The 22,485-nt window shown below is 43.5% G+C and overlaps 1 protein-coding gene across 1 annotated transcript in view; it reads left to right on the top strand.

Moving 5' to 3' along the window:
- The window catches only part of LOC124777210 (exostosin-3-like), a 195,102-nt gene that overhangs the window by 61,533 nt on the left and 111,084 nt on the right, over positions 1-22,485 (top strand). The window contains exons 3-4 of the mRNA XM_047252525.1: positions 10,040-10,156; positions 10,444-10,537. Of these exons, the coding sequence (XP_047108481.1) occupies positions 10,040-10,156; positions 10,444-10,537 (211 nt within the window). The remainder of the gene's footprint in view (positions 1-10,039; positions 10,157-10,443; positions 10,538-22,485) is intronic.

The raw sequence follows: 22,485 nt of genomic DNA, 5'->3' as shown, positions 1-22,485 counted from the left end.
GAGACAACTATCTACAGGGTTGTTACAAATGATTGAAGCGATTTCGCAGCTCTACAATAACTTTATTATTTGAGATATTTTCACAATGCTTTGCACACACATACAAAAACTCAAAAAGTTTTTTTAGGCATTCACAAATGTTCGATATGTGCCCCTTTCGTGATTCGGCACACATCAAGCCGATAATCAGGTTCCTCCCACACTCGGCGCACCATGTCCCCATCAATGAGTTCGAAATCATCGTTGATGCGAGCTCGCAGTTCTGGCACGTTTCTTGGTAGAGGAGGTTTAATCACTGAATCTTCCACATAACCCCACAGAAAGAAATCGTATGGGGTTAAGTCAGGAGAGCGTGGAGGCCATGACGTGAATTGCTGATCATGATCTCCACCACGACCGATCCATCGGTTTTCCAATCTCTTGTTTAAGAAATGCCGAACATCACTATGGAAGTGCGGTGGAGCACCATCCTGTTGAAAGATGTAGTCGGCGCTATCGGTCTCCAGTTGTGGCATGAGCCAATTTTCCAGCATGTCCAGATACACATGTCCTGTAACGTTTTTTTTCGCAGAAGAAAAAGGGGCCGTAAACTTTAAACCGTGAGATTGCACAAAACACGTTTGAACAGCAAAATAGCTGTGAATTGCGAATTTGCTGGACGAATGCGTGAGGATTCTCTACCGCCCAGATTCGCACATTGTGTCTGTTCACTTCAACATTAAAAAAAAATGTTGCTTCATCACTGAAAACAAGTTTCGCACTGAACGCATCCTCTTCCATGAGCTGTTGCAACCGCGCCGAAAATTCAAAGCGTTTGACTTTGTCATCGGTTGTCAGGGCGTGTAGCAATTGAAAACGGTAAGGCTTCTGCTTTAGCCTTTTCCTGAAGATTTTCCAAACCGTCGTCTGTGGTAAGTTTAGCTCCGTGCTTGCTTTATTCGTCGACTTCCGCGGGCTACGCGTGAAACTTGCCCGCACGCGTTCAACCGTTTCTTCGCTCACTGCAGGCCGACCCGTTGATTTTCCCTTACAGAGGCATCCAGATGCTTTAAACTGCGCATACCATCGCCGAATGGAGTTAGCAGTTGGTGGATCTTTGTTGAACTTCGTCCTGAAGTGTCGTTGCACTGTTATGACTGACTGATGTGAGTGCATTTCAAGCACGACATACGCTTTCTCGGCTCCTGTCGCCATTTTGTCTCACAGCGCTCTCGAGCGCTCTGGCGGCACAAACCTGAAGTGCGGCTTCAGCCGAACAAAACTTTATGAGTTTTTCTACGTATCTGTAGTGTGTCGTGACCATATGTCAATGAATGGAGCTACAGTGAATTTATGAAATCGCTTCAATCATTTGTAATAGCCCTGTACATCCAAAATTTAAGCCGTTATAGCACTCTTTGTCATAGCGCCTCCTATAAGATGTTACCGTTTTCTCTCTTCCAGTATAATGAAAAACAATTACCGCCTGCGTGTTGCCATCGATTACATTACATATACATATATCCATGTACCACTCCACTGGCGCTGGAGGACAGTGCTTGAAGTCATTTGCACAGATCTGCAAAAATGTTTTGTCGTCTGTACTGAGGAAGACCATATTTGACAGCCTATCAGTCACACGAGAGGTTCCCTCTATTATTCCTCCATAAGCAGTTTAATATACTGCTTTCTCGGTTGGAACACATCCAACCAGTTTACACCGCAATACACTTTAATTTTTCTACCACGACTTCGAGGTCTGCGTCAGCTGCTGTTAAACCGACATTAACACCTTTAGCTCTCACGCGAAGCTGAACATCGCTTGGTGTAAATTATGCAATTCCTACAGCACACAGTTTGGTAGAAATAAAACACAGAGGTGATGTTTCCCATTGACATAAATGTGGAAGACATCGCAACATATAGAAATTGGAAGAGCCTGCTGTATTGTAAAGCGTTTCCGACAGGTCTCCGAAAGTGATGACCTGTACAGTTAATCCCATCTTCCCCAGTGAGAGGTTAGCGAATGTTTCAATGTTCCACTTCGAAGAGCATTGTTCCGTCATTCTGTAATCATGTACATGTGTTGACCGCCGCTGAGAAGTGCTGTTCACAACATTCGCGATATAGTACAAATAAAAAGAGGTACTGTTATCTTATTTGAGCAAAACTAAATATAAAAAAATAAAAATATGTGGAGGTTATCGCAGCATATGGAAACAGGGCGATTCTGCTGCATTGAGGAATGCTTCCAAACAACTGTCTGAAGGTGATGACCTCTACATTTAATCCCACATTCCACAGCGACACCGAGCGAGGTGGCCCAGTGGTTAGCACACTGGACTCGCATTCGGGAGGACGACAGTTCAATCCCGCGTCCGGCCATCCTGATTTAGGTTTTCCGTGATTTTCCTAAATCGATCCAAGCAAATACTGGGATGGTACCTTTGAAAGGGCACGGCCGACTTCCTTCCCCATCCTTCCCTCATCCGATGATACCGATGACCTCGCTGTTTGGTCTCTTCCCTCCAAACAAACAACAACAACAACAACAACACAGCGACAAGTAGCACATATTCAGTGGTCCGCCAAGGCTCTCCATCGCGGCAAGTGGTGTCAGGAAGTCATCATGCCGCAACCAGCAGCGTACCCAGTGGATGGACGGGATGGGAAAGAAACCATTGATACTGGATGTTGTACTGTAACACAGACCGCAGATAATAGCAAGAACATTTTTAGCGATTTTACCAGTTGTTCCGTAATTTCAATGCCTTTCAGTGACACTCTAGAATGCTTCCCAATTTTTGTGCCATTGCTGAATCACCCATCCACTACTTTGTAAGTACCATACAACAGATTACAGATGCAGATATATGAGTGTGCAGTACATCTATTCGACCATGTACACCAAAGAATACTAGACAGCGTCCTATACCGATTCAAAGAGCTTATCTACAAAGGAATCATAGTGCAGAATGTACGATTACGACTGGCCATCTGTCCCATTGTTGGTGGGCACCACAGATTTATTTATTTTTTTATTTAATTACACGTTATGTTCCGTAGGACCAAATTGAGAAGCAAATCTCCAAGGACATGGAACATGTCAGTACATGAAATTACAACATAAAAGTAAAAACAGATAAAAATAAAATGTTTATGAACCCGAAATAAGTCAGTTCATAAGTTTAAGTAAAAGCAATCAAAACACAACAAGAATCAGCTTAATTTTTCATGGAACTCCTCCACATATTAGAAGGAGTGACCCATGAGGAAACTCTTCGGATAGCTGTTGGAAACTCTCTACAATACTGCAATTCTTCCAGTTTCCATATGTTGCGATGTCGTCTATTTTTTTTTAGTGAGAAACATCGTCTCCGTGTTTTATTTCTAACAAACTGAGTGTTCTGAGAGCTGCATAATTTACGCCATGCGATGTTGAGCTTTGTGTTAATGTCGGTTTAACAGCAACTGACGCAGACCTCGAAGTCATGGTAGAATCAGCAAAGTGTATGGATGTGTTGCACCAGAAAAAACAATTTATTAAACTGTTTATGAAGGAACAACACAGGAAACCTCTCGTGTGATTGATATTCTGTCGGATATGGTCTTCCTCCAATACAGACGACAAAACATTTTTGTAGATCTGTGCAAACGACTTCGAGCACTGTCTCCACCTCGAATAGAGCGATACGTGTATATGTAATGTGCTCGATGACGACACGCACACGGTAACAGGTTTTCGTTACATTGGAACACAGAAGACGATAATATCTCATGGAGGCTCTGCTACAAGGAGTGCTATAACTGCTTAAAGTTTTGATGGAGATAGTTCTCTCAAAACTACATCCAATTTTCCTGTAGAACTGATAGCTATCGGCTGCGTCTATTCTTGTGGAAACATAGCTGTTTGGCCCGCGCGGGGTAGCCTCGCGGCCTGAGGGGTTTTGTCACGGTCCGCGAGGTTCCCCCGTAGGAGGTTCGAGTCCTCCCTCGGGCATGGGTGTGTGTGTCGTCCTTGGCGTAAGTTAGTTTAGATCAGATTAAGTAGCGTGTAAGCTTAGGGACAGATGACCTCAGCAGTTTGGTCCCATAACACCTTACCACAAATCTCCAAAAAAATTTCATAGCTGTTTGTATTATTATCGTCATGAACGCGTGTTTAAAAATAGATGTTATCATACGTCCTGTGTTATTTCATACTCCATATACCTCTAATCATAAAGGAGACATGACTTGAATTACAGCTCGTAATGGTGCTCAGAAATGATAGTTTGCGTGAAACAGACTGTGATGAGTAAATTGCTTACAAAGGTAGAATGCGAGAATCTGCTTCTGTATGGTAGAAACATTACAGACATGTCGGTAGAGGTGGTATATGCATAAAAAATGTCAAATGTCAAATTTCACGCAGGCGGTAATTGGTTTCGATGTATCAGAAGAGAGAGAGACACTTGGTGAAATCTTATAGAAGGTTTTAATACAGGACAGACTCTCACGATTTATTTCGTAAACGCCAGTATAGTATACGATCCATCGCATTGCTAAAATGAGACCTTCCATAATGTACAAACCAGTTAGATCCTCTTGAATTGTAGCTTGTTGTTGTCGAACATAAAATGATTGTAATTTTTCCGACATCTGAGCCAGTGGCGTGAGAGATTGTATTCTCTAATGTTATTTTACATGCCTGAAATGTTTGCAATACACACGTGCATGACAGTTTATTTACTGACATTGATTTGAACGTGATAGACGTTCTCAGGTGGTGTAATTTGTCCACCGAGCTGAAAGAAATTGCTCAAGATAGACGTTTTTCCTTCGTAATTTAAATTCACGCTTTTTCTTTACTCTGATGGTAGTTCGGAAACAACGGGGGCATATGGACATATTGCGGTGATCGGTATTTTTCGCATCAAAATAGCGTTTTCTTCCCGATTTTACGTAGGGCGGGCTAGTCTCTTCTGATCATCTATAATCCGTGGCGGTGCACTTCACTGGACGTCGCAAATTAATGATATGCGAATTGTATCCTGCAGTTGAACATAGAAAGTATACCGATTTTGCTCTTAAAACTAAAAGAAAATGACTTGACCTATTTTCGTGGAAAATGGACATTTATTGTTGTCACAATTGTTTTTTCCTTTTATAATAGATGCTTCATTGTAGGAGACCCATTGATGTTAAATAAGAATGTATGAGGCTGCTCTGTGGTCTGTGGTCGCTTTAGGCAAAAGGCTTCCTGTTTTTCAAGGCAGCCCACTTTTGAAAAAGCCATCTGGAGAGTTCTCTGGAATTTCGCTGTTGTGAAGGAGTCCAGTCTTTCTGAGAATTATGTTTAACAGTTTGCAAGCAAGAGCTGCATTGACTTTAAATACAATTGTTCTCCATCGCAGAAATGCAGGCTGCAGGAAGCGTGGGGGGCATCTATTGTGGGTGGTCGCTGGACACATACGTGCTCCAACCAGTGGAGGTGGCATGAGCGGGTTGTGTCACTATAATGTAGACGAAGAAGTTGCACTTGCGGCAGCCGTCCTTTTATCTCCTATTCTTTAGGTGACTACACATGCTTTTGTGTTCACGAAGGACTATCAGCTCAGCGTGGTCAGCGACCACAGCCAGCTTATGCCGCGCCAAAAGGGCTGCGGGCTGCTAAGCATGGCATGGTGGCAGCAGCTTGAAGTTTGAAAAAGTGATGTGGAGTGTTCTCCAGAATTTCGTTGTAATTCCAGAAGGGCTGCAGTCTTTCCTAGAAATACATTTAACAGATTCTCTTCTTCTTACCTTTCTTCTATCTGTGACTGATTTCCGCTGACTGGAGTTAGTATATCAATATCACCAGAAGGATCTCCTTGTACACGGCCAGTGGTAAGGCAGAACGGGGATGTATTCTACCTATGGTGGGAGAGATGGATGGTGGGATGAAGGGAGGGATGAGGTATGGAAGGGAGGTAAGACTGCTTCCAATTTGGCTACTTCATAGGCGCCCATCGAGGAGAATGCACGTTCAACTTTTGCCCCCTCCACAGTCTTTCAGGATGACGATTTTCCCCACTACAGGTGTTGTATTATGACCTATTCGATAAAAGTGCTGATTTTTTCATGACAATTTTGAAACACAATGACGTATTTTTCCGTCAGTTATTGTAGTGCGTATTGGTTTTGATTACCTGGGCTGCAGGGTAATTGTCGAGCAGGCATCTGTAGCGAACTCTGACTTCAAACAACGACAGATATTCTCCTCAGATATATGTTTACAGGTAACACACTTTGTCCAATAGCAGCATCTCATCAGTTCAACATATTTCTCTTCAAATGGTTCAAATGGCTCTGAGCACTGTGGGACATAACATCTCAGGTCATCAGTCCCCTAGAACTTAGAAGTACTTAAACCTAACTAACCTGAGGACATCACACACGTTCATGCCCGAGGCAGGATTCGAACCCGCGACCGTAGCGGTCGCACGATTCCAAACTGAAGTGCCTAGAACCACTCAGCCACAGCCGTATTTTTCTCCAGAAACAATAAAGATAGTACCATGCACCCCAGCCATTTTCCCACCAGCTTGTAGGTGAATGGTAAAGTTTGAGTGGGACTGTCACTAGCTTCGAGTCGTATTGTGAAACTTTTTCCCGGCGGGATAACTCCAGTTGTATGACATCGTCAATTTTTGAGCTTTATTGCGATTTTAGGTGGCCCTTGTGTAGTGTTACGCATATAGTTGTGTAATTAGAGTCGACATTTATAAGTAATTATGTAATTAGGACTGATCTTTACTTCATTTTCCCAAACAAAATAAATAAAGAACACTAACCTAACCTTCCTCTCCTGCATCTGAGCAGCTTGTATATGTTAGGAGGTGCACTTCGTCTCACTGTCCAGAAGGGCCAGGGTTTGAGTCCCAGAAAAGGCACTTCCATTTTTAATTTCCCACCAGCTCCATGCATCTCTGGTGGTATAATTGTGTTAGGGGGTACACTTGGGCTTTCCTTCCAGGAGAACCAGGACTCGATTCCCAGAGAGGGTATTTCCATCGTTAATTCCAAGATTGTTCCCAGGTGGGGGTGTGGTGGTTCATCAGCACAGCCCTGGAACAAATAAATTCCCACCAGAATTCGCAATTGCCACCAAAATTCGATATTCCTGCCAGAATTCGGAATTTCTGTCAATAGTACAGGTGGGGGAGGGGGAAGGGTTGGTTCAAATTGGTCTGAGCATTATGGGACATAACTGCTGAAGTCATCAGTCCCCTAGAACTTAGAACTATTTAAATCTAACTAACCTAAGGACATCACACACATCCATTCCTGAGGCATGATTCGAACCTGGGACAGTAGCGGTCACGCGGTTCCACTCTGTAGCGACTAGAACCGCTCGGCCAGTCCGACCGGCCAGGGGGAAGGGGAACAGTGGGAAGGGAAGATGGTGTCGGGACCCATGTGCAAGCAGAGAACACAGAGAGTTATCTGGGGTTCGTGTGGGCATGGTCATTTGGGTGGGGTGGTTTGGAGGTAATTAATTGATTAGTTTAGTTAATTTGCTTACCAAATTAATATCAAAAGTGGGCTCATACCTCCATCTCCCTACTACAGTAAATGTCACTGTGATGCTTGACACCTCTCTTGTAGCTTTTGCCAGTGGAGTTTCTTGAGCATTTATGCAAAGTACTCACGCTGATTAAACAGTTCCATGACGAAAAGCGCTGCCTTTTGTTGGATCTTCTCTATCTCTTCTGTCACTTTTACCAGATAAACATTCCATATTGATGAACAGCACTCAATCATCGGTTGAACAAGGGCTTTATGAACCACCTCCTTCATGGATGAGTTACATTGCCTTAAGAGACTACCTATAAATTTCTGTCTGGCAGCTGCTTTTCCTACTGTCTGCTTTACGTAATCGGTCATTTCCATTTAAGATCGTTATAGAGACTAACTTCTAGATATCTTACCATAGATATTGTCTCAAGCAATTTTTCATCGGTACTATATTTGTACAGAAGTGGATTTCTTTTCCTATGCATACTCAATAAACATTAATTACTCATTATGAGCAGTTTGACTAATGGATTCTCCATAGACTCATTAAGGCACAAACTAACAACTTTTTTAAAACTTATTAGACATTGTGTTTTGCATACGTTTGTTCCAGACCTGCTTCTCTTTTTTATTTTTCTTTGTATGTAGGATAACTTGCTGTACAGCGCACATAGCAATGTGAGCTCACATGCTTTAAAGTACATACACTAACAAGCCAAAACCTTATGATCACTGTCCACCGTGACGCTGGATGCTGCTTGGTGGCGCTGCAGGCACTAGATGCAGTTACAAAAGCATGTGAGCGTAACAGACACGGACGGGGGATCACACTAGCGAAAATATGAGCTGCACGTGTAGTAATATATTCAGATAAGCGACTTTGACAAACTGTAGATTATTATTATGCAAAGCTTGTGAACGAGTATCTCGAAAACGGCGAAGCTGGTCGAATGTTCGCGTGCTACTGTCATTAGCATCTACCGAAGGAGGTAGAAGTGCAGTGAAACTACCACCAGGTTGATAGAACATCTGTTAAGACATGAGACAATGACTTCCATGGAACTAGAGGTAGGTGTAGAGGGAAAAAACTGTAGAGGAAGACAGAGATTGGAATACATCCAGTAAATAATTGAGGACGTAGGTTGCTAGTGTTACTCAGAGAGGAAGAGGTTAGCACAGGACAGGAATTCGTAGTGGGCCGCATCAAACCACTCAGAAGATTGCTGAAAGAAAAAAATGTGCTAAATAGTAGGACATCCACGACTCTTCACAGAACGTTGTATTTGGAGGCTTGTCTGCTCTGTTAAGTAGGTTTTATTGTGGTCTGTGGAATCATTGCCGAAAAAGCACAATGCTGGTGCACGCACAAGTTTTTCGGATTGCCACCTGCATCCATTTATGGTTGATGTCTTCCTTGACGGCGACATCATCTTTCAGCAGCATAATTGTCCTAATCTCGGAGCCAGAATCGAGGAGGATTACAGTGAACAGACGTTGATGTCTCGGGAATCAAATTCGCCCGATGTAAGTTCTATGGGGTCCATCTGGGTCGCTATCGGAAGTCATCACTTCGTAGACAGCTAATGCCACGTAACGTCACAACACTATCAACAAATTGTCATATCCCTGATACGCAGAATCAGTGATGTCTCTCATTCCAAAGTCGGACAAAGAAGCTGTTAAGCAGATGGTCACAATGTTTTGGCTTTTCATTCAGTAAGGATCCTCAAGCACAGGTACAACAACATTACTGGGATGATTTATTTCTCTTCCTAAATGTGTATTTAGCTGAGTCCTCATCACTCTTCTCTCCCCCCCCCCCTCTCTCTCTCTCTGTCTCTCTCTCTCTGTCTGCGTGTCTCTATTTTTGTTCCTTACCCAGGAAATTTGAGCTGTAACTTCTATTTGCCTCCCCAAAAGCCAAAAACCAGGCATAATTACAGGTCGGGGTTTATTCAGTATAAACACATTTGTAACCACATATTAAATGTATTCGTAGTTGCGAATATGGACAAAATCAGCGTAGAATGGAAATACGACGATGAAATTCTGTGCTGGATCGCGACTCGAACCCGAGTTTCCCATTTACAGCGAGCGCCGTAGCATTTGGCTGATCGTTTACGACCCGCGGTCACATCCAGACTTCCACATGTCGCCAACTACGCGTCTAAAACCTACATTCGTACACCAATTCTGCATCATAATTCAGATCAACAAAGGCATTGTAACATCGCACATTTGTTACTACCTCCATTATTGTGAGACAAACTATTTATTCAGATATACTTTTAAGTTCTGCTATTTTTAATTTCTAATGTTCACTGCGGTTTACACATGAAAACCAGCAGTTATGTTGTAGAGATAAATCCAGCAAGCAATCAGATATTGATGTTTCTGTTTACGTAATCTGGACTGAACATTTATTAGGAAAGCCATGAATATTTTTCTGAATTAAGTACTATATGAATTTTAAAATGAAGTTTCATTGTATGATAGTGCTTCCACTTGAAATCCTTTGCAGCCGCTGAAGGCCAAAGTCGACGATGCAGAGACTGATTTTGGGGAGTACCTGGGGCCCATTGAACCTCCGTACCCATCGCCAAAGTTTAAACGAAATTTCACTGTACTTCTTACTCAGGTACGTTCCATTCACGTTGTTCATCATGCTCCTTTTATCAGTTAATTCATTATTATTACACTGGTAAGCAATTATTGGCCTTGCAATGAATAGATGTTAAACTTAAAAAAAGTAACTTTGCACTGAAGCTGCAAGAGCCACAGACTATCATCTTCAGGTCGACTTGGCATAAATGAATTTTTTACTTTAAGTTGTGTCGGCTACAGCATATGCATTCCAATAGACTAGTCAGTGGCTAACGCCACTGAACTGTGCTACAGTTCTTGCTATTTTTATCTTTTTGGCAGGGACACGAAATGTGGAATGACTGGGGAGACCCGTTTCGGCTCTATCCACAGTTACCTTTTGACACTGTCCTTCCGTCTGATGCTAAATTCTTCGGTAAGGTGAAAAATATACCTGAATAAAATTATGGTAATGAGCTTCTTCACTGTTCTTGTAAGACAAAATTATGTCATTTTGTTTGGTTTGTCGTTGATGGTGAGTATCATTTGCTTAAATCTGAAGGAAATTTTTTCTGTTCATCAAATGAGCCACATAACTAAGAGGATTATCCTAAACAAATATTCACCACATAACATGTATTCCTAAGAAACGTTAGGTGTCTTTTGCTATACAATGAAATCCTGCAATGTACAGTTGAGTTATAGGTGATACGTGAACTGTAGCATAAGGCTTCCGTTTAGTTTCTGCAGTATGTAAATTGATAACATAGGTTGCAGCCGTAGAACGCATTTTATATGCCGTGCAATGTAGGGATGTTTATTTCAATTCCCATAATGTCGAATTCTGATATTACGTATACACAATCATACTTCACCATCAGATCACGCTGATACTTCCAGTTAATAAATGACTTAATAGTTTAGGTGTCTTAGTTTGCGGACGTGCTTAAAGAAGCACGAACTATACTGAACTCACAACAAAAACTACACTCCTGGAAATGGAAAAAAGAACACATTGACACCGGTGTGTCAGACCCACCATACTTGCTCCGGACACTGCGAGAGGGCTGTACAAGCAATGATCACACGCACGGCACAGCGGACACACCAGGAACCGCGGTGTTGACCGTCGAATGGCGCTAGCTGCGCAGCATTTGTGCACCGCCGCCGTCAGTGTCGGCCAGTTTGCCGTGGCATACGGAGCTCCATCGCAGTCTTTAACACTGGTAGCATGCCGCGACAGCGTGGACGTGAACCGTATGTGCAGTTGACGGACTTTGAGCGAGGGCGTATAGTGGGCATGCGGGAGGCCGGGTGGACGTACCGCCGAATTGCTCAACACGTGGGGCGTGAAGTCTCCACAGTACATCGATGTTGTCGCCAGTGGTCGGCGGAAGGTGCACGTGCCCGTCGACCTGGGGCCGGAGCGCAGCGACGCACGGATGCACGCCAAGACCGTAGGATCCTACGCAGTGCCGTAGGGGACCGCACCGCCACTTCCCAGCAAATTAGGGACACTGTTGCTCCTGGGGTATCGGCGAGGACCATTCGCAACCGTCTCCATGAAGCTGGGCTACGGTCCCGCACACCGTTAGGCCGTCTTCCGCTCACGCCCCAACATCGTGCAGCCCGCCTCCAGTGGTGTCGCGACAGGCGTGAATGGAGGGACGAATGGAGACGTGTCGTCTTCAGCGATGAGAGTCGCTTCTGCCTTGGTGCCAATGATGATCGTATGCGTGTTTGGCGCCGTGCAGGTGAGCGCCACAATCAGGACTGCATACGACCGAGGCACACAGGGCCAACACCCGGCATCATGGTGTGGGGAGCGATCTCCTACACTGGCCGTACACCACTGGTGATCGTCGAGGGGACACTGAATAGTGCACGGTACATCCAAACCGCCATCGAACCCATCGTTCTACCATTCCTAGACCGGCAAGGGAACTTGCTGTTCCAACAGGACAATGCACGTCCGCATGTATCCCGTGCCACCCAACGTGCTCTAGAAGGTGTAAGTCAACTACCCTGGCCAGCAAGATCTCCGGATCTGTCCCCCATTGAGCATGTTTGGGACTGGACGAAGCGTCGTCTCACGCGGTCTGCACGTCCAGCACGAACGCTGGTCCAACTGAGGCGCCAGGTGGAAATGGCATGGCAAGCCGTTCCACAGGACTACATCCAGCATCTCTACGATCGTCTCCATGGGAGAATAGCAGCCTGCATTGCTGCGAAAGATGGATATACACTGTACTAGTGCCGACATTGTGCATTCTCTGTTGCCTGTGTCTATGTGCCTGTGGTTCTGTCAGTGTGATCATGTGATGTATCTGACCCCAGGAATGTGTCAATAATGTTTCCCCTTCCTGGGACAATGAATTCACGGTGTTCTTATTTCAATTTCCAGGAGTGTATATATAAAGTGTAGCACAGATATTCATAATTATGATAAGATACTGTGAAAAAATATTCATGTTGTGCAACGGTCGTATGTCAAGTGTTTGGTAATCTCTGAGTATCTTATGTAATTCCTTTCATAATAGTAACTATTGCGCCCCCCCCCCCCCCCCACCCCACCGGAGGTTCGAGACCTCCCTTGGGCTGTGTGTGGGTGTGTGTGTGTGTTGTTCTTAGCATAAGTTATTGTAAGTTAGTTTACGTAATGTGTAAGTCTACGGACCGATGACCTCAGCGTTTTGATCCCTTAGGAATTCACACGTATTTGATACTTTTGTAAAGGCGAACTAGTGGGCACTAACCCCGATTTCCTTAACTACGTCAGAAATGATAAGTGCTCTGAACAAATCATTGAAAGACGCTGAGGACAGGAACGATTGCTCGAACAGAAACTGTTCGCGAAGTCTGACGAGCTAAAACAGTATCGGAGACTCAATAATCTTATAGACTGTTCGGAAGACAGGCAAATTAGTGATGAATCTAGACAGCGAGATGCAAGGCCTATAGCTGTAGGTGACACTGAACAACATTGGAAGAAGTCATGATTGGGACCCAGGGTGCCAAGTTCTACAAGACCAATGATAGTGAAGTTCGTGACGCACAAGAAAAGATGCGAAATGTTCAGCGCCAAGAAGAATATCGCGAATTCACGTCTGACAATATGAAAGGGTCTCACCTCAGAGATGTTAAACATTTTGAACAACGAAATTTCGAGATTTGGGCTACAAAACGTATGAACAAATGATGGCAGGATTATGGTGAAGACCGAAAAATGGAGAGAGGTCAGAATTCCATGCAAATGAACTCGAAATTCTGTGCTTTAGGAGATGAGAACAGTCAACCCTTGCTGTCACTAGTTTGTACGTTCACAGTTATTGCACAGTACCGTTAACCATGACGTATCTCAAAATGGTTCAAATGGCTCTGAGCACTTTGGGACTTAACGTCTGAGGTCATCAGTCCCCTAGAACTTAGAACTACTTAAACCTAACTAACCTAAGGACATCACACACATCCATGCCCGAGGCAGGATTCGAACCTGCGACCGTAGCGGTCGCGCGGTTCCAGACTTCGGCCGGCATATAAATTTAATCTCCCTTCAATTTTTATTTGGCAGCTTATCATCACACTGTTGTTGTCACTCATCATTAGTGCCATTAATAGTACACTCTGACGTTGTTTCGCTTTCTTTCAGTATTGTTGCGCGTAGATTACTCCAGCTCTGTTTACCGAGTTTCTTTTCTGCCGCAATTCGGCTGTTAAACGGCCGCTGCTGCCCCACTGGCCTTGGCCACATACCTGCCTCCCCCGTGGAGACACCTGCAGCTTTCACTCCATGGAACAAGGTACCCCCCCCCCCCCCACTACCGCCCCATTGGCGCGTTTCCTTGTGCCTGTTTCTGCCGCCAGCGGTGACCCAGAGCAGCAGGTGACCAGCAACGCCGTCCTCGGACGTTGTGCTTCTGAACAAACCAAGCTCCATGTTGCACCCGCAAATGTCAAGTCTCTGCCAGCATCTCGACGAGCTCCGTCATATGTTTGAAGACATAGACATTCATGAAATACTGCTGTCAGGGACCTGGCTCAGACCAAGTGGTCAACAATTTCAGTAAATCTGGATGGCCACATCTTTCTTAGACACAACAGATTTAATGGACAAGGAGAAGGAGTAGGGGTCTGCATATGCTCTCATTTATCACCTACTGTTCAACTCACGTCCAACAGTAATGAAGGTAAATAGGTGGAATATATTTCCATACAGATCCAATTCCTTAAGAGGAAGTGCTTGACGTACCTCCTACGGTAGGCGGATTGCCTGCTTCGACACTGCTCTTTGGTGTCTCGAACAGAAATCGGAGCGTATAATAATAGCTGGTAACACTAACATAAATTTTTGTACAATAGTCCTTCCAGTGTAAAACTGAAGCGGATGTTTTCTTCTTCAAAAATGTGGCTACCTCAGCTTGCTCTACCCATCATATGAACTGTAGTCTCACTATCATACCTACAGGGAGTAGGAAACACCTGTACTTACTTGGGAATGGTTTATTAATAAGGGGTTGGACCCCCATTTGACCGTACTACAGCCATGATTCTTCTTGGAATACTGGCAAGCAATGATTCTATGGTCTCCAGTGGAATGTTACGCCACTCTGCGATCAGAACCTGTTCTAACCCCTGTAGTGCCGAGGGAGGAGGAAATCTGCTCCGGAGTTTGCGATCTAATACTGCCCATAAGGGTTTGATAATATCCATGTCCGGGGACTGTGCTGGCCAGGGAAGACGGTGCAGTTCAGTTGCATACTCCACACTACTATTCTACTGTCCTAGCTTTGTGAATGGAAGCAATATCATCCTGAAATATGGCATCATTGTTGGAAAAACATTTGAATCATGGGATGCACCTGATCACCTAAAATGTCCACATAATAGATGGCTATTACACGGCCTTTGAAAGTAGAATCCCATGATATAGCTACCCACACCATGACAGTTCCACCTCCATGCTTAACCGTTGAAATCGAGCAATCGGGACTGTAGATTTCTTTTGGTGTTCTCCACGTAAACCTGACCCGATGTAGGAAATAACAAAAACGTTGCCTCATCAGACCATATGATCTGTTTCCACTGAACAGTCGTCCACGATTTATGCTCCTGACACCATGTTTTACGCTTCTTTGCGTTGGTTGTTGTAACTAATAATTTCGGTATAGCAGCTTGTCCATGAATATTCGCTTGATGGAGTTCTTGGCGGACTGTGTCGATAGATACGGCGCTCGAAGATGGCTATTGAGCTCTACAGTCACTTTAGCCGCCGTAGTTTTGTGTTGTTTTGACACAATTCCTGTTAGGGTCATTTAGTTTTGATTTGCACTCACTATTACATTTACGCGATAATGTCTTTCCATGTTTTGTGTAGGCTGACTGTTGGACTGTTGACTGTTGACTGTTGGAACAGCTGCTCCTGAAACATTCAATAAATTGGCTGTTTTGGTTACTGATGCTCCAGGTAATCGGGCAACCACGATCTGCCCTCTTTGGAACTCTTTTAGATCCTCCACTACACCTCGACCTCGACCTCTGAAAGCAAATACGAAGTGCGCACTACTCGTAAACCACCTGCACTGACACCTAGTCCGTACTGAACACACGCAGTCCAGCGCGACACGTGCCTTACCTGCGTTGTTGACCCTCAAACACAACCATCCCATTCACATTATTTTGCTTATTCCCTGCATATTTGCTACGAAATCCCCAAATAGAGTAATTCGTGCCTCTCAAATATCTGCACCTGACGTGTGTGCCCATGACATAATTTTCACGACGAATGACCCAGAAAGAAACCACAGCTGTCTACATACCGAGACTTAAAACACATTAATGAATGTGAACTATCAACTGCGGCGCCATAAATAGTTTGAGGGCCGTCTTCTATTCCTTTCTCGGACATAAACGAAAAATTTCATTGATTTTATAGCAAACTTACTCAGCTATATAATAAATATACTCCCCTAAATACTGGAAAAGTATGAAGGAAACCTGCGCTGTGGCTGACTGAAGAACTAAAACAGCTTATGAATCTGAGATACACTGTACATTGGGCATATAGATTGCGCCCTATGCCCGAAAATCATATTGTTTACAAGCAGAAGAGCAACAGAGTCAGTTAGGCTGTGAGGGATGCTAAACTCAGGTGTTCCCATACATCAACCAACAACAGAAATAGACCAGCTGTCGTATGGAAAAAGCTGCATCGTCTTGGTGTAGGCAAACTGAAAGCTGTAGCTGATTCCGTTGCTCCAGCTGAAGAACTGAACTGATACTTCATTTCACCTACAAACATAATTCAATTGCAAACGAAACAGACACTTCATAGGGTAAACGACTGTAGCCACGAATATTTCTATCTAAACCTTGATAGTTGCAACACTGTCGAAAAATCAACAATGCATATCGAATCAGCATCTACTGAAAACGCTGGAAACACAGACCAAATGATAATGCTTCTTATTGGTCCACTGCTGCCCATTATAGTAGATACCTTCAACGACGCCTTAACCACAAGTGTTTTCCTTGAGGCCTGTAAACAGGAACTAGTTAAGCAACTATCTCAAAAGGACGTCGCCAAAGCACCCTCTGTTTACCGATCCGTTTGCAGCCTTTCTGCCCTGTCCAAGGCCTTAGAATATATAGTGCACGACTAGCTAATAAACCACCTAACTACAAACAACCTACTACACGAAAACGAATCAGGTTTCCGAAAACGTCACAGCACAAGATCAGCCTTAAACACTACAAGAGATGACGTGAAGTTTTGAGGTGACTCTCATGTGTTCCTTAAATTACAGCGAAGACTGTTAACTTCGACACTTTACTTGCCAAATTTAGCAGCCTCAATTTCTCGCGAAGTGCAGTGCAATGGTTTCGCGCATACATGACGTCTTGCCAGCGATGCTTCGTGTATGGCATCATGATGTCACAATTGGGAGGGGGGCAGGTAGTATCAGGCGTCCCCCAGTGTTCGATATTAGGTCCTATTCTGTTTTCATTGTATTCATGACTTTTGTCCTATTGCAAATACCACATGTACGCTGATGACTTCCCGTTGTATGTAAGTGCAAAACCAATAAACCTGTACCGATCTGTACCGATCTTTGCGCACTATCGAAATGGGAACATCATCTAGGTTTAAGGCTCAACCCATCCAAAACCCACAAGCGGGTACTGGTTTGTCATTCTAGCCTTGTTATCCCCAAACATCGGGAATCCGCACCATTTTTAAATCCAAGTGGGATGTACATCAACTTCTCTCCCTCAGCAAAGAGTCTGGGAATAATAATAGACAAAAATTTAAATTTGGCTACGTAGCTGAAACAAGCAAGAAGGCATCAGTATCTATTCATGCCCTACAAAATTACAAAACGCTCTTCCCTCTTTACCTGGAAAGAAACTTGTACAATTACTTACACTTCCAGTTATTGATTACAGAGGTTTTGTCCTGCAAGGACTTTCCCAGGAAATCTCACGGTAGTTAAAACTGGTTTTGAATGCTTGTGTTCGTTATATGTGATGTTCTCTTTGATCCAATTTCACCATAATATGCACAGCTATCCTGACTGCTTGCAAACAAGCACAGAGATTTCCATATCGTATGTCTTCTCTACTGCCTTATCGATGTATGCTGTCGCTCATTCACCTTCTTGTCCTTAAATCTCTTCTCTGATGCACATATCAGAAACATCTGTCCCATCAGAGCAAAATCTTTTCTGTTCCACTCCTTCGTTCAGCACTTTTTCTAAGTCCTTCTCAGAAGAAGGCACTCAAATCTGGAGTAGCCTCTCACATTGTATTAGAGAACTGAATAACATCTCCAGCTTCAGAAGACAGTTAATGACATAGCTAACAAATCAACAGTAATAGTTACTTTTGTCCCTTTAGGCACTCGTTACTCTGTAAATTCTTCCTCCTAAACAGATCTTACTCTTTTCCTAGTATTCTTAGTCGGAGCAGTCTGCTTAAATTTCCTTTCCCCAGAACCCGCTACATCAGAAAACATTTACTTTGTACACCCACAAATTCTTTTTGTACCTGCCACTATCATTATTATTATTACCCTTAATAGTATCACTAAGTTATTATAATTATCGTTATTAATGACAACAGCAGCAGTAGTTAAAGTACGACCAGTGTTAACTTCATTGGTTCATAACAATCAGTATTGTTAACTCACATTGCCAATATAGGCATTCAGGTCATTTTAATACCATTTGTCGTATTAAAGTTGTTATTTTTTAGGTAACTACGATGTAGGAAAGGTGCTGCATGTGTGAAACCTTTGTCTAATGTAATTGAAGGGCTGATGGCTCTAATCAGTTCGGTTAAGTGAATAAATAAATAAATCTAATAAATATTCCAGAGCAAAATCCAGTCATTTCCGTATCGAAGTTCTACCACGCATGTGCACTTCGCATTTGAGTCTTTTCTGTCAATTTATGAAACAAAAGCTCGATATTGCGAAGGTGGTACTCTTAAGTCACACCTGTAACGAAGATATCATGAAGGTATACGACACAGTTTGGAACATCAAACAGGAACTGATCCATAAAATGCTGGAATATGCTTGAAGTTGAAGATTTTTCGAAATTTAACCGATTACGGTTACGTGTGAGTCTTCTCTACCAGTTGACGTATTGAGCACTACATACGTCTGTAATGCTACGTCCAAGAGAAATTGAAAGTCTGCAAGACTGAGTATACTAACTGTGGAGCCGTGGACTAATTCTGTAAAGAATTCATCTGGTGTTCCTAGAGGATACAATTGCGTTTCAACTTGTGTTTATCGCCGCTATTCGTCACCATGTTTTAAGATACCACTGAGTTTGCAAACTATTACCAGTGGAGTGGCCCACTGAGTGTGGAGAATATACGTTAACCGCTCTTCATTAGTGAAATTCTGAGATGGTGCAAGATCGTTCGGATTGCGTGACATGCACTGTTTCATGAACTGTACCTTCCCAAAAACGTGGGAAAAGTCTATTGTTCTTTCCGTATGTAACTTTCGAAATGACCGCGATGGGAAAATTCGAGAAATTAAAGTTAGTACAGAGGCTCCCTGATGATCATTCTTCCCAAATACCGTTTGTGAAACGGGAGGTGGCAATCAGTTAGTGGTACCAGAAGTACCCTCGGCCACATACCGTCAGGTGGCTTGCGGAGTATTGTCATAATGTGGATGTAGATATCCCAAAAACATTTTCGACTTTTAGGTCAGCTGCTAAAAGATAATTTACTGGAGTAGTGACTTGGCAATGAGTGAGTGGAACAGAAAACTATTCTAGAAAGAGGGCGCTAGGACATCCAGAGGCCGAACGATTTGTTTCGGCTGCCTGAAAAGCGGGAGATCCCAAACTTAGGTAAACAGACTGGTTTAGTAGGTACACAGTACCCACAGTGACCAAAAGTAATTTCACAGGGCAATTGCCAATGAGCTCCTTTGAGTACATTTCCTGGACTGCGTTCTGAGACGTCTGCAACTTTGTCGAGCTATCACCCACTTGGTACATGTCCGTACGTTGGGACGTATCTGCATCTGAACTGCTACAAAGTACTGTATGGGTCGGCGGCCAAGTCTGCATCAGACTATTTGGTGTCCTTCTCCTGCAGTCAAAATTCTATCGAGGCTGCGATAGTACATTTTTTCGTTGAAACAGAAAGTTGCAATAGAGAAACATTCTGGGTAATTTAAGATCCACCGAATGCATTATCAGCTCTATTTTTTGTATTACATGATACACTTCCAGGTTTCCTCGTATCATCATAGCCTTTTGTATTTCCAAGTCGGAAATTTTAACAGCAGAAAAATATAACTGAAATTGCTGATGGTGATTATCCTAGTCTTCACACTGTTCACTCATCATAATTTTCTGATCTGACTTGTGGCAGGTCTAGACTTTATAACCCACCATACATACTGTCTGCTTTCCCTTTGAACGTCCCCTTAGAAAACTTAATGAATTAATATGCAGATAAACCTCTTACATTATTTGATTTTCAAACAGCTGAGCAGAACTGAACGTACTCAGACATTTCGCTCTTTACCTATTCTGATCAACACTAAACTGACACACAATATTTTTAGCGCAACACAATCTGACTTTCGATAATCCCTACAAAAGAATGGCCCTGACTAACATTAAACTATACCTTTCACAAATCAAAAATGGTTCAAATTGCTCTGAGCACTATGGGACTTAACATCTATGGTCATCAGTCCCCTAGAACTTACAACTACTTAAACCTAACTAACCTAAGGACAGCACACAACACCCAGCCATCACGAGGCAGAGAAAATCGCTCACCCCGCCGGGAATCGAACCCGGGAATCCGAGCGTGGGAAGCGAGAACGCTACCGCACGACCACGAGATGCGGGCTTCACAAATCACTTACCGCACAAAAATCTTCGTTACTCGAACTACTGCAATACAGCGAGCGCCAATACTGCCAGCTAAATAAACGATTCAAAATACTGAAAGCACTAACTACTGATAGGCATAATCAGCAAATGAAAGATTTTGATAGAGAACAAACAATGTATTTACCTTAATAGTGTTCAAAGGTCATAATATATAGCAGTTCATGACATCCAGTCTTACAAATTTACTGTCTCTGATGGACATACATCCACATCATCCGCTCTCAAAACTCCGCCATCTCTCTCCCCACATCCACCACTGCTGCCGGCTCACCTCCAACTGCGCAACGCTACGCGCTGTTAACAGCCACCTGCCCAACACTACAATGGCGAATATTACTCCAACAATACAAACCAGCCACAGGCTGCACACAGCACATCCAGTGATTTTCATACAGAGCGCTACGTGGCGTTACCAATATAAAAACCTAAACAGCCTACTTACACCTTTCATTCTTGCCATCTGCTAACTTCGCCCAGTGTCTGGTATGCTCTTCCGTACATCCGTATCATTCTCTAAATAAAAACTTTAACTGCCTCTAGTGGAAGGCAGTCTCGTCTCAGATAATGAATTATCCAATGCAACTTCCAATTCCTCAACATCTTCCGATCTTCTAAACTCTTCTCAGTTCCTCTCCAGACCATACTCAATCAGTCTGCATGATCTTCTCCATTCTGCACACTAACCACATTTCACAATCTCCACCTCTCCTCTCGTCCTGCTTTCTCAATGTCCTCCTTTCTGCCCCTTACCTGGCCACAATCCGTATCAGGCAATTCAGTACATCTACATCTACATCTACATCTATACTCCGCGAGCCACCTTACGGTGTGTGGCGGAGGGTACTTATTGCACCACTATATGATCCCCCCTTCCCTGTTCCATTCACGAATTGTGCGTGGGAAGAACGACTGCTTGTAAGTCTCCGTATTTGCTCTAATTTCTCGGATCTTTTCGTTGTGATCATTACGCGAGATATATGTGGGTGGTAGTAATATGTTGCCCATCTCTTCCCGGAATGTGCTCTCTCGTAATTTCGATAATAAACCTCTCCGTATTGCGTAACGCCTTTCTTGAAGTGTCCGCCACTGGAGCTTGTTCAGCATCTCCGTAACGCTCTCGCGCTGACTAAATGTCCCCATGACGAATCGCGCTGCTTTTCGCTGGATCATGTCTATCTCTTCTATTAATCCAACCTGGTAAGGGTCCCATACTGATGAGCAATACTCAAGAATCGGACGAACAAGCGTTTTGTAAGCTACTTCTTTCGTCGATGAGTCACATTTTCTTAGAATTCTTCCTATGAATCTCAACCTGGCGCCTGCTTTTCCCACTATTTGTTTTATGTGATCATTCCACTTCAGATCGCTCCGGATAGTAACTCCTAAGTATTTTACGGTCGTTACCGCTTCCAATGATTTACCACCTATGGCATAATCGTACTGGAATGGATTTCTGCCCCTATGTATGCGCATTATATTACATTTATCTACGTTTAGGGAAAGCTGCCAGCTGTCGCACCATGCATTAATCCTCTGCAGGTCCTCCTGGAGTACGTACGAGTCTTCTGATGTTGCTACTTTCTTGTAGACAACCGTGTCATCTGCAAATAGCCTCACGGAGCTACCGATGTTGTCAACTAAGTCATTTATGTATATTGTAAACAATAAAGGTCCTATCACGCTTCCCTGCGGTACTCCCGAAATTACCTCTACATCTGCAGATTTTGAACCGTTAAGAATGACATGTTGTGTTCTTTCTTCTAGGAAATCCTGTATCCAATCACAAACCTGGTCCGATATTCCGTAAGCTCGTATTTTTTTCACTAAACGTAAGTGCGGAACCGTATCAAATGCCTTCCTGAAGTCCAGGAATACGGCATCAATCTGCTCGCCAGTGTCTACGGCACTGTGAATTTCTTGGGCAAATAGGGCGAGCTGAGTTTCACATGATCTC

Source organism: Schistocerca piceifrons, chromosome 2 (assembly GCF_021461385.2).
Source record: "Schistocerca piceifrons isolate TAMUIC-IGC-003096 chromosome 2, iqSchPice1.1, whole genome shotgun sequence".
Classification (NCBI taxonomy): domain Eukaryota; kingdom Metazoa; phylum Arthropoda; class Insecta; order Orthoptera; family Acrididae; genus Schistocerca; species Schistocerca piceifrons.
The sequence above is the reverse complement of the archived record's forward strand: the minus strand, read 5'-3'. Positions and strand labels throughout refer to the sequence as shown.